Source organism: Mya arenaria, chromosome 6 (genome assembly GCF_026914265.1).
Source record: "Mya arenaria isolate MELC-2E11 chromosome 6, ASM2691426v1".
In the NCBI taxonomy this organism is placed as follows: Eukaryota; Metazoa; Mollusca; class Bivalvia; order Myida; family Myidae; genus Mya; species Mya arenaria.
The window spans coordinates 50,420,137-50,444,786 of NC_069127.1; the positions used below are offsets into that span (position 1 = coordinate 50,420,137).

General features: G+C 36.8%; 1 protein-coding gene across 1 annotated transcript; it reads right to left on the reverse strand.

Annotated features, from left to right (window-relative positions):
* Positions 1–15,137: 15,137 nt before the first annotated feature.
* LOC128237864 (sialate O-acetylesterase-like) lies at positions 15,138–21,238 on the reverse strand. Its single transcript, XM_052953444.1, has 9 exons — positions 21,187–21,238; positions 20,663–20,866; positions 19,961–20,082; positions 19,569–19,707; positions 19,043–19,333; positions 17,785–17,915; positions 17,267–17,424; positions 15,955–16,168; positions 15,138–15,530 (listed from the first exon to the last, which is right to left on the reverse strand). The coding sequence occupies exons 1-9, from the start codon at positions 21,236–21,238 to the stop codon at positions 15,294–15,296; spliced, it is 1,548 nt and encodes a 515-aa protein (XP_052809404.1). The 3' UTR covers positions 15,138–15,293.
* Positions 21,239–24,650: the final 3,412 nt, after the last annotated feature.

Below are 24,650 nucleotides of genomic sequence, written 5' to 3' on the forward strand. Positions count from 1 at the left end.
CCCGCCCGTACCCGATTTAATGTCAATACGCCGCGAAAACCTTATTTAAATATCATCTTCATCTTGGGACAGTTATGACTTCTGCGGAATTTTACCGTTTTGGTTGTGCCATTCGCTACTATGCCGCTTCAGTTCAGGTTCAAAGGATCGCATGCAAGTTTCTTCAAAAGCAACGATTCTTTGCAGCATTCCATCGCCTTCTTCATCGTACATTTGTAGGAGTGAGCGAGCGATATTCACACGATGGTGTTTTTCTGTTTTTAAGAGCATGTGGGGTACCCAGCGAGCGGCGATTTTCCTCATTTGTAAACGTTCAGTCAGAATGTGATATCAATAACTGATTCCAATACTTCCTCAGTCACCGCATCGTCATTTTTATTTGATGCCAGTATTTTTTAATCCCTGTAATATCAGCTTCCTTAAAGCACTAAAGTTAAATAAATGCAAGAACAGAGATACCTTCAAAACCATAAGACAAGCATATTCGTTGACGGCACCGATGTTATGAAAGATATTCATGTTTTGGTTGATAATCTACTCGAAGAATTTTAAAACGGTATCGTTTATAACAATTGCATGGCAATGAGAAATATTTGGGTGTAGAGCGTAGAGAAGTTGCGAAACACGACGTGTTCATGTATTTAAATGTGTAGTTCAGTTTAAAGTCGTAGTGCACAAACAGAAGCCCACACTTACACTTACACGTACAGGTAGCGTTTCGCAACATCTCTATTATCACACGCCAAACGCATTTACTTAGGTTGGGGCATCCTTGTCTGTTTATAATATTATTAATCTTTAAAAAACAAAAACAAAACAAATTGATTCAGGCATTTTGAATATTTATTGATACGCAGTTAGCTGAAAAAAATATCGGCAATATTCAATACTGTTCTAATAAATCAATAAATGTTTAAACATGTTGAAAAATACCGCTGCAATATTTGATTATACGACAAAAGGATTCAGTTGAAATCATTCTGCCGACGAAAACACAAACACATAATTTATTCTCTTCTCTGTTTGTCTTTGTTATAGTATAATACATACTCTTATTTCTTGCATGTTTACCCATTATTTTAATGAATGGAAATACTGTGAGCGTATGGTTAATATGTACATCAGCGATACACAATCTCGTCTTGCTGATAAGAATGAAGGCGATAAAATACCTACTTCAAATAATCGGTCTTGGTTACTGCCTTTCCGCTGGTCAGCCTTTGGGTTCAAGTGCGAATCCGAATTGTCGCACATGAACTGCTTTGATGAAGAACTTACATTTGCTTTTGGCAGATAGTCACACCCTTTAGAATTATCTTATCTTTCTCAAAGGGTATACAACTCGAGGATTTCTTTGGCGGAGGTAAATCAACACGTTTAGAATCACAATCAAACAAAACCAACACAGAATTGGATACGGTTAAGAACTTCAGTCGTGCGATGATTTTCTTTCATTGATTGCTCTTATCAAGTATTCAAAACAAGCTTGAATGATATGAATAATCTGAAAACAAATCTAATAATTTATATAAGTCGCTTAGTATTTATATCAAGCTATAAAATATTTATGAAAGGTCGGGGTAAATTTTATTCCGGATTTTTGCATTAAGACATTTTCTGACAACACAACATATCTATCACAATGCTTTATAGTACAAATAAATCGAAATAGACGATATAAGAAGTCAAAATTTGATAGTGTTAAGACAAAATGATGAGGGCCAAAAATACTCTCGACAAACATAAGTTGTGTACCATCGCGATCAAAGCCTAATAGGTCTTAGCAAGACACACAGGCTGTGTGCTAACAACATCAAAGCCTAATAAACTCTTAGCAAAGCACACAAGATGTGTGCCAACGGCATCAAAGCCTAATATACTCTTAGCAAGACAAACAAGATGTCTCCCAACGATATCAAAGCCTAATATACTCTTAGCAAGACACACAGTATGTGTGCCAACGACATTAAATCATAAAATACTCTTAGCAAGACACACAACATATGTGCCAACGACATCAAAGCCTAATATACTCTTAGCAAGACACACAAGATGTGTGCTGACGACATTAAAGCCTAATAAACTCTATGACCAAACGTGACCAAAGCCCACTAGAGTCTCAACAAGACACACACGATATGACCAAACGCGATTTAAGCCCATTTGACTCTCAACAAGACACACAAATTGTGTACCAACGTCATCAAAGCTCAATAGACTCTCAACAAGAATTACATGTTGTGTGCCAATCAATGCCTAAAAGACTCTGAACAAGACACAAACGCTTTGACCAAACGCAATCAAAGCCCAGTAGAAGCTCAACAAGACACACTGGTGTTGTGCCAACGCCATCAAAGCTCAAAAGACTCTCAACAGGAAAAGCAAGTTATGTTTCAACGCCATCAAACCCAAATAGACTCTCAGCAAGACACACAAGTTGTGTTTTAATTCCATCAAAGCCCAATAGACTCACAGCAAGACACACAAGTTGTGTTTCAATTCCATCAAAGCCCAATTGACTCTCAGCAAGACACATAAGTTGTGTTTCAATCCCATCAAAGCCCAATTGACTCACAGCAAGACACACAAGTTGTGTTTCAATTCCATCAAAGCCCAATAGACTCTCAGCAAGACACAGAAGTTGTGTTTCAATTCCATCAAAGCCCAATTGACTCACAGCAAGACACACAAGTTGTGTTTTAATTCCATCAAAGCCCAATTGACTCACAGCAAGACACACACGTTGTGTTTCAATTCCATCAAAGCCCAATAGACACTCAGCAAGACACACAAGTTGTGTTTCAATTCCATCAAAGCCCAATAGACTTTCAGCAAGACACACAAGTTGTGTTTCAATTCCATCAAAGCCCAATAGACTCTCAACAAGACACACAAGTTATGTTTCAATTCTATCAAACCCCAACCGACTCTCAGCAAGACACACAAGTTGTGTTTCAATTCCATCAAAGCCCAATAGACTCTCAGAAAGACACAGAAGGTGTGTTTCAATTCCATCAAAGCCCAATTGACTCACAGCAAGACACACAAGTTGTGTTTCAATTCCATCAAAGCCCAATTGACTCACAGCAAGACACACACGTTGTGTTTCAATTCCATCAAAGCCCAATAGACACTCAGCAAGACACACAAGTTGTGTTTCAATTCCATCAAAGCCCAATAGACTTTCAGCAAGACACACAAGTTGTGTTTCAATTCCATCAAAGCCCAATATACTCTCAACAAGACACACAAGTTGTGTTTCAATTCCATCAAAGCCCAATAGACTCTCAGCAAGACACACAAGTTGTGTTTCAATTCCATCAAAGCCCAATTGACTCACAGCAAGACACACAAGTTGTGTTTCAATTCCATCAAAGCCCAAAAGACTCTTAGCAAGACATACAAGTGTTGTTTCAATTCCATCAAAGCCCAATAGATTTTCAGCAAGACACACAAGTTGTGTTTCAATTCCATCAAAGCCCAATAGACTCTCAGCAAGACACACAAGTTGTGTTTCAATTCAATAAAAGTCCAAAAGACTCTCAGCAAGACACACAAGTTGTGTTTCAATTCCATCAAAGCCCAATAGACTCTCAGCAAGACACACAAGTTGTGTTTCAATTCAATAAAAGTCCAAAAGACTCTCAGCAAGACACACAAGTTGTGTTTCAATTCCATCAAAGCCCAATAGACTCTCAGCAAGACACACAAGTTGTGTTTCAATTCCATCAAAGCCCAATTGACTCACAGCAAGACACACAAGTTGTGTTTCAATTCCATCAAAGCCCAATAGACTCTCAGCAAGACACACAAGTTGTGTTTCAATTCCATCAAAGCCCAATAGACTCTCAACAAGACACAAAAGTTATGACCAAACGCGATCAAAGCCCAGTAGACGCCCTACAAGACAAACAGGTTATGTGCCAACGTCATCAAAGCTCAAAATACTCTCAACAAAAACCAGTTTGTTTGTCAATGTCATCAAAACTTAATAGACTCTCAACAGGATACAAAGGTTTTATGGCAACGCCATCAAAGCTTAATAGTCTCTCAACAAGGAACACAGGTTGTGTGCCAAAGAAATCAAAGCCTAATAAACTCTCAACAACACACACAAGTTGTGTGCCAATGCGATCAAAGTCCAATAGACTCTTAGCGAGACACGAAAATTCTGTGCTAACGCGATCAATGCCCAATAGACTCTCAAAAAGACACACAAGTTGTGTGCTAACGCGATCAAAACCCAATAGACTCTTAGCGAGACACGCAAGTTCTGTGCTAACGCGATCAAAGCTGAATAGACTCCCAGAAAGACGCACAAGTTGTGTGCTAACGCCATCTTAGTCCAATAGACTCTTAGCGAGACACGCAAGTTCTGTGCTAACGCGATCAATGCTCAATAGACTCTCAAAAAGACACACAAGTTGTGTGCCAACGCGATCAAAGCCCAATAGACTCTCAGTAAGACACACAAGTTGTGTGCCAACGCGATCAAAGCCAAATAGACACTCAAAAAGACACAAGTTCTGTGCCAACGCGATCAATGCCCAATAGACTCTCAAAAAGACACACAAGTTGTGTGCTAACGCCATCAAAGTCCAATAGACTCTAGCGAGACACGCAAATTCTGTGCTTACGCGATCAATGCCCAATAGACTCTCAAAAAGACACAGAAGTTGTGTGCTAACGCGATCAAAACCCAATAGACTCTTAGCGAGACACGCAAGTTCTGTGCTAACGCGATCAATGCCCAATTGACCTAAAAGAGACACATAAGTTATGTGCCAACGCGATCAAAGCCCAAATGACTCTTAGCGAGACACGCAAGTTCTTTGCTTACGCGATCAATGCCCAATAGACTCTCAAAAAGACACACAAGTTGTGTGCCAACGCAATCAAAGTCCAAAAGACTCTCAAAAAGGCACACAAGTTGTGTGTCTAACGCCATCAATGCCCAATAGACTCTCAAAAAGACACACAAGTTGTGTGCCAACGCGATCAAAGCCCAATAGACTCTTAGCGAGACACGCAAGTTCTGTGCTAACGCGATCAATGCCCAATAGGCTCTCAAATAGACACACAAGTTGTGTGCCAACGCGATCAAAGCCCGATAGACTCTTAGCGAGACACGCAAGTTCTGTGCTAACGCGATCAATGCCCAATAGACTCTCAAAAAGACACACAAGTTGTGTGCTAACGCGATCAAAACCCAATAGACTCTTAGCGAGACACGCAAGTTCTGTGCTAACGCGATCAAAGCTGAATAGACTCCCAGAAAGACGCACAAGTTGTGTGCTAACGCCATCTTAGTCCAATAGACTCTTAGCGAGACACGCAAGTTCTGTGCTAACGCGATCAATGCTCAATAGACTCTCAAAAAGACACACAAGTTGTGTGCCAACGCGATCAAAGCCCAATAGACTCTCAGAAAGACACACAAGTTGTGTGCCAACGCGATCAAAGCCCAATAGACACTCAAAAAGACACAAGTTCTGTGCCAACGCGATCAATGCCCAATAGACTCTCAAAAAGACACACAAGTTGTATGCTAACGCCATCAAAGTCCAATAGACTCTTAGCGAGACACGCAAATTCTGTGCTAACGCGATCAATGCCCAATAGACTCTCAAAAAGACACACAAGTTGTGTGCTAACGCGATCAAAACCCAATAGACTCTTAGCGAGACACGCAAGTTCTGTGCTAACGCGATCAATGCCCAATAGACTCTAAAAGAGACACACAAGTTATGTGCCAACGCGATCAAAGCCCAAATGACTCTTAGCGAGACACGCAAGTTCTGTGCTTACGCGATCAATGCCCAATAGACTCTCAAAAAGACACACAAGTTGTGTGCCAACGCAATCAAAGTCCAAACGACTCTCAAAAAGACACACAAGTTGTGTGCTAACGCCATCAATGCCCAATAGACTCTCAAAAAGACACACAAGTTGTGTGCCAACGCGATCAAAGCCGAATAGACTCTTAGCGAGACACGCAAGTTCTGTGCGAACGCGATCAATGCCCAATAGGCTCTCAAATAGACACACAAGTTGTGTACCAACGCGATCAAAGCCCAATAGACTCTTAGCGAGACACGCAAGTTCTGTGCTAACGCGATCAATGCCCAATAGACTCTCTAAAAGACACACAAGTTGTGTGCCAACGCGATCAAAGCCTAAATGACTCTTAGCGAGACTCGCAAGTTGTGTGCCAACGCATTCAAAGCCCAATAGACACTCAAAAAGACACAAGTTGTGTGCCAACGCGATCAAAGCCAAATAGATACTCAAAAAGACACACAAGTTGTGTGCTAACGCCATCAAGGTCCAATAGACTCTTAGCGAGACACGCAAATTCTGTGCTAACGCGATCAATGTCCAATAGACTCTCAAAAAAAAACACACAAGTTGTGTGCCAGCGCGATCAAAGCCGAATAGACTCTTAGCGAGACACGCAAGTTCTGTGCTAACGCGATCAATGCCCAATAGACTCGCAAAAAGACATACAACATGTGTGCCAACGCGATCAAAGCCCAAAAGACTCTTAGCGAGACACGCAAGTTCTGTGCTTACGCGATCAATGCCCAATAGACTCTCAAAAAGACACACAAGTTGTGTGCCAACGCGATCAAAGCCAAACAGACTCTTAGCGAGACACGCAAGTTCTGTGCTAACGCAATCAATGCCCAATAGACTCTCAAAAAGACACACAAGTTGTGTGCCAACGCGATCAAAGCCCAATAGACTCTTAGCGAGACACACAAGTTCTGTGCTAACGCGATCAATGCCCATATAGACTCTCTAAAAGATACACTAATTGTGTGCCAACGCGATCAAAGCCCAAATGACTCTTAGCGAGACACGCAAGTTGTGTGCCAACGCATTCAAAGCCCAATATACTCTCAAAAAGACACAAGTTGTGTTCCAACGCGATCAAAGCCAAACATACTCTCAACAAGACACACATATTGTGTGCCAACGCAAACAAACCCAATAGACTCTTAGCGAGAGACGTAAGCCGTGTGCAAACGCGACCAAAGTCCAAAAGACTCTCAAAAAGACACACAAGTTGTGTGCTAACGCGATCAAAGCCGAATAGACTCTCAGAAAGACACACAAGTTGTGTGCTAACGCCATCAAGGTCCAATTGACTCTTAGCGAGACCCTAAACAAGTTATACAAGTTATGAGCCAACGCGATAACCAAATAAACACTCAATGAGACATACAGGGTGTGTTTCTATGCCCGAGTACCCTAATAAATAGACCATTAATACCGCGTACCTAAAGGGGCTATTCCGCCTCAATTCTCGAATTAACGCCTTGAACATCAGTGAAAAATAAAACTTCAATACTAAAGCTGTTAGTGTTACGTCATAGTTTCATTCACGTTCTTAATCTGTAAGTTCCCTTCTTGAACAGAAAGCTTTTTTTGAGAATACCAAACAAACCAAAAAATCGTTTTTTAGGCCTAATTATTAGCAAAAAAAATATTTATAAGAAAAAAGCCAACCATGCTCGTTGAAACTTGCTGACTATCGTCTTGTTTTGTTTCGTCCATATCTTCCATTAACAACAGCGTCTCCGTTTCGGTACACTTTTAACACCTATCGTCTAGTCTACTGACTCAACACTGGAAAGAATCCATATTGACAAAGCAGTCCAAAGCATTCCTGCAGGGCCAACTTTTCAGCCAAGAATGATAAGTTGTATTTTTAGTTCTTCTAGTTAACCCCTGGACCATATGAGTTATTGCCGCTATGCACCTGTCAAGCAAACTTCTATATCGGCTATAATTTATAACACTTTTATAGGCACACATTGAGAATTGATTCGTTTGTATTTACAATGAAGATTACGTTCTATCAGAGCTTTTGAACAAGTTAGATGGCCGAGTGTTCAAAGGAGCTTTCGTATGCCAGAATTTATAAGGGCAATTTCTTATTTATTTTTTTTGCAAAACAAATAGAGAACCTTTGCAAAATTCGAATACCATAAACTTGTAAAGCAAACTGTTTTTTTTTATACTAGATAGATCGCTGAGTACAAAACTTAAAACGTGGGATCTACAATAAGGAATATAAACATAATCTGAAAATGAAAGTTATAGTAGTAGTAGTAGTAGTAGTAGTAGTAGTAGTAGTGGTGGTGGTGGTGGTGGTGGTGGTGGTGGTGGTGGTAGTGGCGGTGACGGTGACGGTGGCGGTGGCGGTAGCGGTTGTGGTAGTGGTAATAATAGTGATTGTAGAATTGTAAGTGTAAATGTAAGCGGTAATGGTCTTGATTAAATATAACGTTTTTGCCTGAATCTCCAAACTTTTTTTCCACGCATAAGGAATCTAAAACAGCGAGTTTGAAAAATTATAGCAGTCCAAAGAGTGCTCGTCAAGTTGACGTTATCTTCCTGCACGGGCTGCGCTTCCGATGGTTTTCCCTCGACTTTTGTAGTTTTCTGTTTTCATCAGTCAGTGGCCATACAGTCAACATATAAAGATACGTATTATATTATACTATACTTTATGGAGTGTATGCGTGTACGTCGATCAGTTTAAAAATGTGTCAGATATAAACGAAATTCATATATTCTTTATTCAGTATTCAGTTCGTAAATTGTGTATTACTACTGACACATTCAAGTATTTAATGATTCTAAAAGTATTTATGGGCCATGGGGTACTTTGTCTGGAGTAGTTGATTGTGATGATCTGGCATTTTACAATCAGAGTTTCGGTTTTTGCAAGTAGAATCGACGTATGCCTGGGAAGATAGTGTCAAAATGTTTTGAACTAAATGTTTTTGTCATGTGTCATCGAAGGTCTACGATGAATTTTAATTATTAGTTGCAAGGAAAAGTTGGTATATTTACTGTCAACTTCTTTAATACATCGACTGATATGCATATTTTAAGTTGTTTTATCATTCGTTCGCAGTTTAAGGCAGCTATTGATCAAATGCAAAGTTATTTGTTTTATTTGAGACATGATTTATTTGTCGAAACGCAATAATAAGTCATTGAGTTCATGTGTTGAATGAGACCCAAGATATAAATTTGTTATAAAGTTTAATAAAGGGCTGCATCGCTGTTTCACGGCGGAAACGAAATGCATGGAATTATAACATTAAGATGACATGAAGTAAATTCTCAATGATTAAGAATGAGCAGAGTGAGTTTCAATTGGTTGATACATTGCCAATGAAGCAGTATTTGTGCATTGAATAAGTGGCAGAAGGCGCGATTTAAAACACACGCGAAAGTTTAAAGTCTTAATAAATAAGCCAAACACTTATAGATTGCTTATCTACAGTTTTGCATGCTGAAAATAAAGGCTGCATTCTTATAATAGTTAAAGGTTGCATCACCAGTTACGGTCATATTTAGTATGCAGATAGTGTTGTTTATAAAAAATCAGCATTGCAAATTAACGGCAACATCTTTAGATATGATTCGCTATAGTACACGGTGGTTTCCCCAGTAATAATTTATATGTAAATATTGTTATGAGGTTATAATAAGCAGCATGGCTGATTCATGGCGGGATCGCCAGAGATGATTCATTATAGTACACGGTGGTAACACCAGTAGTAGTTTATATGTAAAAAGTGTTATTAAGTTATTAAAGCAACAATTGATGATTCATGTCAGAATGGCCAGAGTTGATACATTTAAGAACACGGTTTTACCACTAAAAGAAGGTATACATTATGTAAATTCCAGAAATAGTGTATCAATTGTGTCAATATTGTTAAGAAGTTATAATAAGCAGAATCTCTGATTAATGGCGGGATCGCTAGATTACACTGTGGTATCGCGAGTATTTGTTATATATGAATATTGTTATAAAGTTATAATAAGCATCATTGTTGATTCATAGCGGAATCGCCAGAGATGAATCATGTGAGTTTGTGGTGGAATTACCAGTATAAGCTGATATATGAATATTGTTAAAACGTTATTATAAGCGGCATCGCTGATTAATGGTGGAATCGCCAATGATCATTTTAGCATATGGTCGAATTACCGGTATTTGTTGATATATAAATATTGTTATAAAGTAATAATAAGGGGCTTCGCTAATTCATGGTGAGATCGCCAGAGAGGCATCATTTCAGGGCACGGTGGAATCACCAGTACTAGTTGATATATTAATATTATGAAGTTATAATAAGAGGCATCGCTGATTTATGGCGGGGTCGCCAGAGAAAACAATTTTAATACACGGTGGTATCACCAGTATTAGTTAATATATAAATACTGCTATAAAGATGGCGGGATCGTCAAAGATAAACCATTCTAGTACACGCAGTTGTCACCAGTATTAATTTATACCTAAATATTGTTTTGAAGTTATAAATAGCGACATCGCTGATTCATGGCAGAATCATCATTTTGGTGCACAGTGTCATCACCAGTACTTGATTATATGTTAATATTGATGTTTGTTGATTCACACGAATGTAATAATTCTCAGTCATAAGACATGTTTTGTTAACTGAATTAATTTATGTCAATAAGATATAAATGATGTTTTTGCAGAAGTATTTTCATGCATACAACTATTTTTGCAGATGCACAAGGATGGCGCTTAACAAGATGCTTTACCGAAAGGCTCGGCGGAGAAGGAATCTTTTGCTTGCTAAAGTTTTAATTTGTGTATTTGATACAAATCAATATAACAAAAAAAAACAATGTTGACACATATAAAGGCAGTACGACGTTTATAACATCTAGTACTCGTTCCGGCTTGTGTCATGTTCAACTTTTTAAAAACCTTTTAATTGATCTGAAATGAAGTATGAGTTTATCCAAATTTATGTTGACTTAACATTGTTTTGCTGTTTATTGATATCTTATAAGAAGTATGAATTACAATAATTCGAACACATGCTCCTGATATTGACAATATTTATAAACATAATGAATATTGATTAAGATCTGCTGGAGAAACGTATGTTTTCAACAATGGAGTTAAGGACAGAATGCCTAAAACATGGTGTTAGTAAAGTGAATCTAGTAAACATAAAAACGTGTACGGGTTTCTTTAATATTTGAACTCTAAATTTAGTTTGTAAACAGAACGTGAGATTGCCATTTCCAGCCAACATTGAGTGTATTTCAAAAAGATCACCATAAATATTGTTTTTTAAATGATTATTTATATCATTTTACCCGTTCTTTAAATTTCATCTGCTTCCCAAGTGCTTCTCTGAGTGAGACTTCCAAAGTAATACTAGTGAAAACTATTGATTTTGTTTTAGATTAAAGAGTGGTATTCAGGGAAATATAGTTCCGTACGTTTGAGTAAAACGAATTATAAGCACGAGTAATTCGTGCACATATGAATGTAAAGGTATTCAGCTTTGGGGAGCCGATACGTTCGCATCGATTTAATTAATTGTAAAATTTTACGGTATAAAATTGTGATTGCAAAAGTTTTCTGTAACTTTGCAATTTCATCACATGGATGATAAATTTGTTTTCATTTTTCCCCAAAGAACATAGCATGGCAATTTACATTTGCATAACTGTATATAGTGCGTATGCATAAATCATGAAAATGATATGTTTTCTATACATCTTTGTTAAGGAGCTTATGGGTGATGAGGCCCGATATCTAGTGGTACGAGACAAATCCTGTCAATCTTGATGCCATAGTGTTGTATGTGTGTATCGGCTTTCCAAGTACTTCTCTGAGTGAAATTTCCAAAATAATTCCATTGAAAAGTATTCATTTTGTTGTTTTCTGGGAGGTTATAGAGTGGTAATCAGGGAATGTTTAAGCTTTATTGTTCTATATACAGTTATGTTTAATATATTGAAATAATCATTATAATTGTCTGTATCTTGAAAAACACATTCGGCAAAGCTATCAGTCAATATATTATAAATATTTTATAAAACTTGTTAAATTTACATTCCGAAGACCATCGATCAGCATTCATTATAGTCTGTATAATTGTGCCTGTTCCAAACGCAGCGCTAGTTGCTGTTAACCTCACACTATGCTATTTAAATTGCTGTGTGCGTTTTTTGAAACTAATGAACAAATTACTACATCTCCCTCTTTTGACGCTGCTTTGTTAAAAAAACCCATAAAAGGTTGACCACACACTAATCAGCATCATGCACATAGCGTCTAAATGAAATTGGCTTTATATGATAAATAGGTTATGTTTGCTTAACAAATTGATTTATTGCAAAAGTACGACTCATTTTTTTAATATTTTCAAATAGCGAGGAAGGCTCGGACGCATGTCGAAGGCCCCTCTCATAAATCGATAAATGATTGGGTGATTTCCGACCGAGAATTCACTGTTTTGTAAAACATCAAAGTGGGAAATACGTTTTATATTACTTTTTGTTGTTGAATTCCTCCATGAGTTCATAATTACAGCAATGGCATGATCTGAAATACCTTATGCTTGGTAATGTTCCCTGACACATGGCATACTAACAAATTCAGTTTCTGGTGTAACGGATGCAGTTTGTCTTTCCCATATGGTAAGCAAAGAAGGCGTTTCTGTGCTGGAATTCGCTGCGCTGACTCGACACACATTTTCTTTAGCAAAGGATACCACATCTGTATTGTCCAATCTTGAATAACAAGCAAACCCCCGGCTTGTCGTTTGCAACTTTTTATAATACCCTGTCTATCCGACTGAATTGTGGAAAAGCATAAAACCTACATTTGGACCAGTCCCAATTAAACACATCTACACATACAGATGCTAACTGCAGTGAAATCCTTTTAAACACAAAAATAGATTATCCGTTTGCTGGACAAGTATATTGGTAGAGCTGACCTCTTCATATAGATCGTACATATTTAAGTAATTCTTTAGCTACTTTTACTGTGTAATATGCTTGTTTTAAGTCTATTTAAGCCCTGAAACAACCAGGTGTAATAACCCGTATAGCCTTGTGTAAACTTTCCATTTTAGAATGTATGTACTGGACAGACGCATTAAGGGATTTTTAATTTAATATCACTATATATGAACCATAAGAGTATGGCCTTAAAACACTGTCGAAATTAATTCTCCATCACAATGTTCTGCCGGCTGGGTGACACCTTCAAGTAAAAATTTCTTTATTTCTACATCCAGCACTACGTACTATTTTGAATTTAATTTGGTTTTAAGTACTCGTACATAAGTCTGATTTGGCACTTATATGGTACAACCATGGACAGTGTCTAAAATATTCTTGTCAGAGGTCAGTTTTCCCATTTTGTAAAAAATTGCTTTATTCTTGTGACTCCACTCGGCTATATCGCAGATTGAGATTAATGTTGGCATATTGTTTGGAGTCACATTCGACCGTCCCCTGTGCAGTCCTCCCCGAGGATACCCCTCCCCCTCGGTGTCTGTGGGTATCGCGATGGGTATGGGCGATGTTCTAAAACAGGACCTGCTTTCCGTAAAGCACGATCTTTCGTGTAAGGTGTCTTTCTGTATTTGTGCAAGGACTTTAATTTGATTTTAACATGTTCGAATTCGTTTGACTCAGTGATCGGTTTTAACTGGTCAGTTATATTGTCACCGAAATACATCTGAGTGACAGTGGTATTCATCGTTAAAGTCGCGATTGATAGTTAGCGTCTCCATACATTTACATTTGCATTTCGCACGGCAGTCAATGCCACATCAACAATATCAACCAGGTTTGTTATAAGTTCATCAAAAATAAGTTTCTCCTGACATTCCCGTCCAGCAACCAACCCATATGAAACCTCACGCCTTAGAGCGCGTTTTGGTTTCAATAACCCTCCACATTTCAGGATTCACTTTTGGAGGATTCAATTTTGTGACGTTTTCTGACACGGGGTATTTTTCTGCTAAATCAGTTTCGTTTTTTTTGTCTGTCATTGTCTTGTCAATTATTTATTCTTCCAGGCTGGCCAATGGGTCCATAACTGGCAAGCCTTTCGCTTCACTCAATGACAAAGCCGCGGCTAAGTCTTCAAATATACAAGCCGCCGTAACTGGGTGGCTGCAGCTTGCCCCTGGTCCTCGACATCAGGCGTTGCAGGCATTAATGAAGTATCGTCTTCACTCTAACCACATTGTGCAAGCATTTGTTTGCGAAGTCGATCTATCTCTGACTTTAAATTGCCAATTTATTTCATCAATTGCTGCATTAACGCCATTTTGTGCTGTGTGCCTTTCCAGATGGCCAACACATTATGTTGTGGTGCCCGGGAATTATCCCGTTTAGGCACGTCCGAACTGTCTTACTGAATACAGAGTAAGTCTGTTACAGTTGGACAAAATTCTTGTCTTTTTGTTTGCAAAAAACTCCTTCCATAATTAGTGTAATACGAAATTATTAAAGTAATAAGTGTCAGTTTTAACAAAGAAATCATTATGATTAATAAATTTATTCACATTCACGGTAATTAACAATGACATAAGTCCAATATATGTATCACTTATACAATCTCTTAAGAGTAAGCACCATACAGTAAATGCAATTGATGGCTAGAACGCAATCAACATACATACAGGAAGTTGAATCAAAACTCACATGTTGTAATACGCCTTAATTCAGGTAATTCACCACCACATATCTGAAACTGAAATCAGAATCTGTCTATACGTTAAAACAACTTGATGGCTATATAAGCGACACGTTTTACATGGCCTTCCATTTTATTTACATATGAGGCTAATGCAGCCGAACGACGCCGTTGCTTTTACAGCCTTTGTTTGTCCCTCCTGACTTTACCCGGCCCTAGACAGACGTTGATCTTCGATAACATCATTTCAAATGTTGGCAATGTGCTTTTAAGGACTCTACTCTGTGACACTACGGACATGCGCCGAGATCAACTCATTTGATATCCGCTAGCCGAAACGCCATGGTGGAAATGCGAACCGGCAAAGACGTATGGATAAGCATGCGGAACTCTGCAACGCATGGAGGTGGTACGATCCACGGGAACGGATTTATCACATTTTCGGGCTTGCTGGTAGCTTTGATGCAACAATAACTGTCTGGAAATGAAGTGAAACAAAGCTGAAATAAACGTGTTTGTTAAGCTTCGATGCAATTATGTGTTTGCATAGATTTAATACCAAACAAAAATGTATGTCAATGTAAAAAGGGACAATATAATAAATTGAAAAACTACAACTATATTTTGTGTTTCGACGTTTATTTCCTAAACAGATATTCAAGCAACAGATGTTTCGACATCCTAAATAATTTAACAAAACTAACTTGTCAACAGGTTGTAAATACATAAAGTATGCTATTAATTTGGCGTTTAATTTATAACAAGAGGAATATATTCCCTATAATATCCCGTTGACAATAAATGGTGCCATTGGAAGATCATTTTCTTTTGTATAAACAGGGCAGTTCTTAAACCCACACGGCGACTCGCGCCACAAGTACCGAACTCCCATGGTCCATAGATCTACACATGAGCCCATGGTGACGCCATATTTGTCACTTCCCTTCAATGGAGCGGGTTGCCAATTGGAGTCCGTGCCATCACACTTAGACTGGTTATTACGGGAACAGCACACCTGAAAATAAGATACTGTGATGTGTACGTACAAATGACATTACACTGATATAAAATGTTTTAACACAAACACATAGTGCAGCTCTCGTACTGATCAATCAATTCATTAAAACACTATGAAAAAAACGAGATGATTTTTTTTCAAATTATGATAAAGTTCTTATTGTTAAAAATCGTTGTTAAATAAAAAACAATCTTAAATTTTAAAGTATGTGTATTTTAGTGTTTTTTGTGTGAAATACTAACCCTGTCATATCGGAAGAAAAAGTTTTCTAAAGCACACAATACATAAAGTATGAAACCTGTCAGGGTATGATTGAGACTGTTCAATGACAGCAGTGGGAGATGCATGGAGTTATGGAATGTATTCACATTATTTAACTGATTTAAGTATTCCGAAGGAGCAGTTAGAAGAAAGTCCACACCTCAAATCCTACTCCGGTATAATTCATATTAACAACCACACCCAACCCTTCTCCATGGTCAAACTCCAGTCTCAACGTATGGTATCCTATATCACTGAAGTAGGCGGAGATTTTAGGGCCTTGGTAACGTCCCATTGAGGTGTTGTTGTACGCAACTTGTAGAGCGGATAGCACGAGTCGGTGGGCAACATCCTGCTTGTCTCGAGGGTGCACGCTTGTGATATAAATAAAAACATTCTGGAAAAGGCAAGCTTGGCAGAACTGTTGTATAGAGGTAAGACACTTAGTATTGTCAACTTATGATTCGAACGTTCGATTCCCGACTCATCAATGGATATTAAACGTCAACCGAGAGAATTGGAATACAGTCCCGTGTGCCAGTGCTGTTCACTCACGATCTTCAAGAACCAGGGTAACTCTAATCAGGGCTACATTCTGTGTGTGCATTATGCCCACTTCTAAGCACGCTTAGGCCGACACACATGGATAGACTATAAGCGTACAACCCAACCCAGACGAAACCTTTTAGTTCACAAAAATATCATAGGTATGACGATAGCAATCTTGGATTGATTAGGGGCAGTCTACCGACATCAATGCTAAGTTAACGACTGTCAATATCGCTAACACAGGCTAATCTTGATTCACTCGGTCATGTTCATAATAAAATCCAGTTATAATATCATATTATAAAAATACTGTGGAGGTAAACACGGTTTTGCCGTGAACGTTGTACATGCATTTGAAATTAAATGGTAAACAATATATGAAGAACATTATACAATTATTGACTAGTTAGCCATTGAATATGATCTGATATTCACTGGCAGAAAGTCATATTGACAGAGTCGTTTTTTATTTCTTAAAGTTTGACAGACCCATTTCTATTAACATTGTTTACCTCGTCGTCTGACCGTTGAACGCAGGCCTTTAATTCCGAAAACTTTAATAGATTGGTTTCGCGAACAATCAAGGTACGGATTTAAAAGGTAGATAAACCAGTTTTTTATATTGATTGGTTCCCATTTTATTCGCAAACAAATAAGAATATGAAGAGAAAACTAAGAACCAAACCGGAAAGAATTTAAAAGATTGAGATGACAAATTAAAAAAATAAATATTTTGCTTGTCGAACAGAAATATTTATAAAACTATTGAGTATGCAACTATGCTGGTAGTGACCAATGGCCGTCTATCTAAGTTGGATTTATTTTGTCTTTTAAAATAGAATTTTTGTTAACAGAACTTTAGATTTTCAAGCACCAGATAATTAACGACATATAAATTATGCTGTGGATTTGGTATGCTATACCTGCCGAAAGGCGAATCGAAGTCCGGCAAATCAGCAGCAACCGCCATAAACACAGAGGGCAACTCTGTGTTAGGGACATAACCTTCGTCGTAAGTCTGGTGCCAACGGATATCAGGGAATCCCTTTACCATGGAGGACTCATTCTTGTTTGGGGCAAGCTAGATAGAAAACCGAGAACATTGATTGTTCTTAACATGAGCATGATATATGTCTTCGTATGAATCATAAAAGCATAATGAGATCTCTTTAAAAACAAATAATAATTGCGCTTTTCATAAGAAAGTAAGTAGCACACACAGGGTCTTATCGCTTAAGTTAAATTTGTCCATGGCTTAAATTGTCATTTCCTTTGGCTCAGTAACAGGGTTTATTTTTGAAGTTTCGACAACTGGCCCCGTCTTTGTTATTTATTATTTAAATAGTAATTAAAACTGTATGATTCCTAACGCATAATCGTTAAATCGTTTCTGTGAGACATAACTTAAGCAAAATGAAAACAAAATAAAACACATTCGAACCTGAACAAATCCAAATGGAAATACTGCGTGGGTTTGACCATATGAAGCTTCTTCGAACTTTGACCTCCAGTCGTCAATCATTGCCTTGAACCTGCAGGCGTAGCTATCCGGTGCCCCAGCGTTGGCTTCGCCTAACAGTCACAATATTGTGTTTGATTTTAAGTGTTTCATGAAAAAATACAGCATGTTCTGTAAGATGATCATAGTTTTGATTGATCTAGATGTAGATTAACCAACTCATATTTATTTTCTAAAATAATGCATAGACAAGAAAAGGCAGCGTATACCAAGAATCAGTTATAGAAATGCTATTTATTGGTAAAACTATTTAAATTCTAACGGATCAAGTAATTTTATTTCGAAACAAATGCGAATACTCATTGCATACCTTAGTTAAAAAAGAATTCATTCCAAATTTACATACAAAAACATTTACAATATTACAAAAGTAAGGATCGGAAAACAAGTTACAACAAACTGATGTAAATTCCTTTCCTAGTGTTCTTAAGTAAAATAAGCTTATTGGGTACATTTGCGGTCAAAAAACCTGTATTAAGAGAGGTGTTAAAAGTACATGGGGTGATATATGCTGTTCATTACGTTTAATAACTGTAGCTATAAATTTTGGAAATAAGATTTCATGCATGACACACAACCCCGACTTACAACGCTCCAGCAGTCCTCACAAACATCGTATCTCTTTAAAGAGGACATAAACCTCTGGATACATAGAAATATGTCCCTGTTCTGTTCAAAAGTTATACATTCGTTACATAAGAGAAAAATGTTAAAGGTAAGTGCACTATCACTAAAATGCCGCTGTCTTTGTGTCAAGTAAAATGGGCATATTAGAAGAAAATGGAATTCATTTTCAATAGCTGTGAAGACAAAAAAAGAAGATTCAATGATATTTTTTGTAAAGATCATGTTAAGAGAACTGAAAGCGAGGCTTATACGACAATGCATGATTTGATTTAAGCTTTAACCGACATTGTAAAGTGTTCGATATTTAAATTTGAAAGATTGAATTGATTTCGATTGACTTGTCGTGGAAGGAAATTCCAATCTCGGATAATATCATTAAGGAATAATGAATCATATCACTTGGTTCGACAAACAGGTAAGAATACGTTTTCAGAGTGTCTAAGAAGATAATGGTTTTTAGGTCGGGTGGGGATTAAAGAAATTGTATATTTTCATTTCTAATAAATGTTACTCATTACAAAAGTGTTTTTTTTTCAAAGTAAATTGCCCATACCTTGATACCAAATAGCCCCATAAATGGTCATATTTAGCAGAGGATGGATCATGGCATTCCAAAGCTGCGTGGGCTTGTCTTGGGGAGCAATCGATGCATGTACCGAGTTGTGATTGGTTGATGTTGTGTTGCACACGCGCATTGCGTCATTTGAGGACCATGCCTCAATAGGAGTACCTCCCCATGTAGAAGCAATTAATCCGATCGGTCGATTCAAAGTCTGGTAAAGGTATTTTCCATACAGCCAACAAACAGCTGAGAAATACGTCCAGTCTGAATGACCTACAGCATCTAATAAAAAATAATCGATATCAAATGATGTAACATAATTTAGAATGTTTATGTTGTAGAATGAGAAGAAAGCAGCCGTAAATTTTATTCAATATCACGATTCGTACGACAAAAGTTCACAAATAATTTGTGTTGCTAAATTATTGTTGTAGTCAAATGACCTCGTTCAAAATATACATTTAAAAACACTACATCATAAAATAAAAAAAATAAATGATAAGATTGCGACGATGACCTTTATTTGGTCTTGTCCAGTTCTCCTCAATGTCTTCAATATCAAATTTTGGGGTTGCGGACCACTGTTGATCAACTGTCATCAAACGTATATCTGGGTAGTTTTCGGCGTCCGCAATCTCTGAACTAAAGTTGTTCACCTTTTGACAAAATAGTTTGGTATCTAGAGTTGACATGGATGTTAGGAGTTTGGTATAATGAATAAAGTAAAAGGTTATTTATGTGGTATCGAAAGAATTTCAATCCAGCACAATCTTTCATCAATTTTCGATATTTGCCATTTCTCGCACTTATTCTGCAAGAGTAAATCTACGAAATATTTGGAACTAGATCAACATAAAATATTTCTTATTGATACTAAATGAAATATTGTTATCTACGGGTGCCAATTACCATACTCAGTGTGAACTGCATGTTGCTTTGGCCTGAGCAGACCCAGACGTCACCGAACATGACGTCATTGATGGTAACGTTGCTCTCGCTTGACGTCACATCTATATAGTAAGGGCCTGCTCCTAAAAAACGGTATTTATTACATCGTCACTCACGATGTTTGTTTTTGCACAGTGGTGCTCAAGCGTTTAACTTGACCATAGTTTAATAAACGATTGTGATATTTAAAAAGAAAATAAGTAAACATATGTTTAGGGGCAATACACATATACCATCCAATACGCGTTACTCTAAGTTTAATTATTACCAATTGTTTCTCTTTTAGACCGAGGTATCGTTATGTGTCTCTCGTAGAACGTTCGTTAGACGTTTTATAGGGTCATCGTTAAGTTGGGCTTGTCCATGTACTTTCAATTGCATAATATATAACCACATTGGACATTATCGCCTTCTGTGAATTTTAGTACACTATTTAATTATGATAAAACTTATGAAGCCTGAACCGCGAAACATCATGCGCGATTTTACATGTTTATCTTTATTTTATTTGGTGTATTTGTTTATTTTCATTTTTCTGTGTTTTTCTTTTCTCTGTTTTTAATGTATATAACTTGATTCGATTTTAAATCCATGAATAAGTTGCCGCTCTTAAAGGAAAATGACATAAAAGAAATATTAATAAACCAAACAATAAAATCTTACCATCTTCTGCAGGAAGCATCACTTTCCAGATAACCATACCGGGGCCCTGATGTAGAACCGTCTTTGTGTGCACAGGGTCCCCTCCGGGCCTCACTTGCGCGGTAACTGTGACCCCAACAGTGTCTGCATAACCCCACAACTGGCTTCTGGATGGGCCTTTTTGCAGCACCATGTGGTCCCCATAATATGAGGCCAGACTAAGGGCTGTTACGTGAATTTCATTTTGAAAACTTCCAATCTCATTTGACAATATATATTGCACGGTATTCGTAATGAAATAGCAATTTGAACTATAATTAACGAAACACTAGCGAGATGACGATTTCATTTTACTATTTGTGTCAACAATATCAAAAGTTTAAATATGTAATATGTATCTATCGGCGCTCTATTTCATTTTTGGTACCATCAGTTTATTTAGTTTTAAGCTCAATGTGTTTTTCATACAAGAAGTACTGTGTATCTATGCAAATGCATCCCATCAAAAATAATGATAGAATAATGGTAAATAAAAAGCCACAAACCTGATAAAACCTTTGACACGAAACTTAACAATACTAACACATTAACAATCATGTTAGCGACTAAAATGGTATTAGATACATATTTAGGACATCATATATTTTTATAACACAGATATGTGGGTTGTTAGGAGATAAAGACATTTAGCTATGTTTGTATCAGTTCTTATTGGAGATAAAAGCAAAGTTTAGTTACGCTTAAGTGATTGATGCAACTTTAGATAATGTGGCCTTGAAATAACATATAAGGATAACATAGGCGATTAAAGGCTATACAACTTATCAAAAAATATTAAACTATTGTAAACACCGTCTCAAGTCCTTTAGCCGCATTTATCTATAAAACTTATTTTGTAAACGATAAAGAATTAGTGTTAAGAGGCCTTTTATTTATTTTTTAAATTAATTTGAAATGTTAAACTTAGTATTAACGTTCTTAAATGATTTGTAAATGCTATGATTCACAGTGTTGATTGTACTATGAAGCATACCGATGGTCATATATTGGCAATTCCAGAAAGAAAAACTCATTACCCGTTGAACAATCTTGTGACTCCAACATAATTTGGGTTGTTATGAAATGCGCAAATGCTACCTCCTGCAAAAGTTTCGTCACTTATTAGTACAAAAAGAATTTGTGAAAGTTAAACCGAAAACTATATAACAGTTGCATTTTTAAATTGAAATATTGCAAAATAAGTTATCTCCCGCCCGATTTCAATTAAAGAATAAACTTTATAAACGGCACTTACTTTATTAATGTGTTGTTTTCAGACTATTATTTTAAATACAAATATTTTGGGGTTTACGACCATTGAATTACAAAGGAAAAAAGATCGGGTCTGAAAAAAGTCGGTCTGGTTTGCCGGTTGGTCGTGAAAACGGGGTGGTCGCATTTAGGGTTTTACTGTATTAGTATGAAATATGTTAGCAATATTCTTTCAAGTGATACCCATACTATGTGGAGTCACCAAGCAGGCATCAAGATTTAACGTAACGTCCATTGACACAGTTAAACTACAGTCCTATTCGTACAACATAGTCCTTTGGTGAGTCAGCTGCAAGGTAATTATACCCTACAAGTAACTGACTTATATATGGAATACTAAGTAGAGAACGGCGGATGAAAAAATGAGAATATGTACATGTAAAAAAGCAAGCTGTACATGTCAAACTACAAGATGTACAAGTCAGAAAGCAAGACAACAGTATTATCAAGTTCCGTAACAAAAACACAACTTTCCAAATGATGCAAATTATTGAACAATTATTTCTAGAATAATATACATTAAAGTGACACTATTATTCAAAATCAATACATACACATGTATAACAAACATACATTTTGCCTGATAATCCTTTAACTACTTACTAAATAATGCATTTATGGAAAATATTAACTAATGATTATAAGATCGTAACCGTGTATTTAATAGCAGAAAGCGCAAACATTTTGAATGATTGGTGAATGCTAAAAGATTTACTGTGGTCTATTAACGTTTTATAAGGTTGAAATACCGTGTTTTCTTTCCGTGCAAGTTCGTAAGCTGCGCCACTCGTGAAAACATGTTTTTCATTTTTTCACAAAAGTTTTGATTTGCATATAGAAGAAATTGGATTGCAATACTATATTTAATTATTAATCAACTATTACGTATTTGACGAGATACAGGGACAATTGCGGTACCAATATCAGACAACTGAAAACAATATATGCCAGAACTCGCTCAATATCAACCAAACTCTGCCAATATCAACAAAACTCGGTTGATATGAGTTTCCTCCGTTTTGATTGGCAACGTCAAGTCTTGAAAAGCAAACACCATAAGTGAATAAGGGATAAATGCGGCTTCAATGTGAAGTAAAGGTAAGTTATAAAAATGTTTTTAACCAAAATGGAAATAGTTAATTAATAAAATACTTATTAATTAGGTGATTTCATATTGGCCCAGTTATTTGTCTTCGCCCTTTCAGGCTCACGCAAAAACAGCTAACCTCGGAAAAATAACTAGGCCAATATAAAATCACCTGGTTAATAACAGTTACTTTATATTATTAAATAAAAACTTCGTCGCACTAAATAGTTTTTTTTTACAATAAATAGCACAAGCATATGCGTGTTGGACTTCAGGTACCCTTGAAACCGTCGATATCTATTTGTCAACTATTATTAGTGCCTTGAATGTGTGGAGTGGTCGTTGTTTTGTAAATAGAGATAACTTATCTCTCCACGATTTGTGAAATAACACAAAGTTTATATGTCCAATGCGCATGTTGGATTCAAATATGTATTGAAAGAGTACGTACAAAGATAAAACAATAACTTCAAACTATATGTATGTTGTTTTTTTCTCCAGAAAAGAGAGCAATAGCATTGATATAAAATGGTTTGAAAACAAATTGACACTCCTTTCGATTAAAAAAGCTTTAGCGATCTATTTGCACCTTTTTATGACATTTAATTAACATCAAAATTGTTGTTTACATATTTCATTATGATCATAAAACTTTCATTTGATTAATGTTCAGTGTGTGACAGTTTAAAATAACGTACATGAACTAAACACGACCCCTCCCCCCCCAAAAAAATACATGAACTGGACATTTTTTATACACAACAACACAAACAACAACAACAACAACAACAACAACAACAGCAACATTATCAACACCATTAGCAACATCATCATCATCATCAATAACAACACCATCGACAACATCAACAGTAACACAACAACACCAGCAACAGCAATAACATCAACCTAACAAAAAACTACTACTACTACTACTGCTACTGCTACTACTACTATCTCGCAATTTCTTTTTAAACTCACTGCAGATCGCTCTCTTATAGTTACAGGTTTAAGCATGCCTATTTGATAACTCCGCCGGGTAGAATTGTTCAAAAGCTCTTATCAAAATGATTGTGCAATTATCATTTTCAGAAAAAGGAATCTATTCTCCCACGTAGATATTACGTAAAGTTATCGATTGTAGTGCCCAATCAATTCAAGTCGATATCTGTGTTTGCATGACGATTACAAAGCGGCATGTGTTCATATTGTCCGTTTGCGTGATTTTAAGAATTAATAAAATATTTTTTTTATTTCTTTGGTGTCAAAGTTTGCGCCTCACGAGTGCAATGCAATGCTTGGTGAAGACGGACCATATCTAGTGTTGCGTTTTTATGACTAAAAGATAGCTATCTGGAATATACCGAAAGTGGACACGTTGTTGTCAATGCAAGACATGGAAGAAACAGAAAACGACGATGATCAGCAAGCTTCAACAAGTAAGGTTGGCATTTTTCTTATTTTCTGAGTTTGCATCTTTCATTTTGCGACTTCATTTTAAGTCCATGATTTAGAAGCAAAACCACATTTTGCGATTTTCTCAGAAGAATGTTTTCAGTTCGAAAAAATATAAGTGAATGCAAATATAACACTAAACCTCTCTAAATCAGGTTT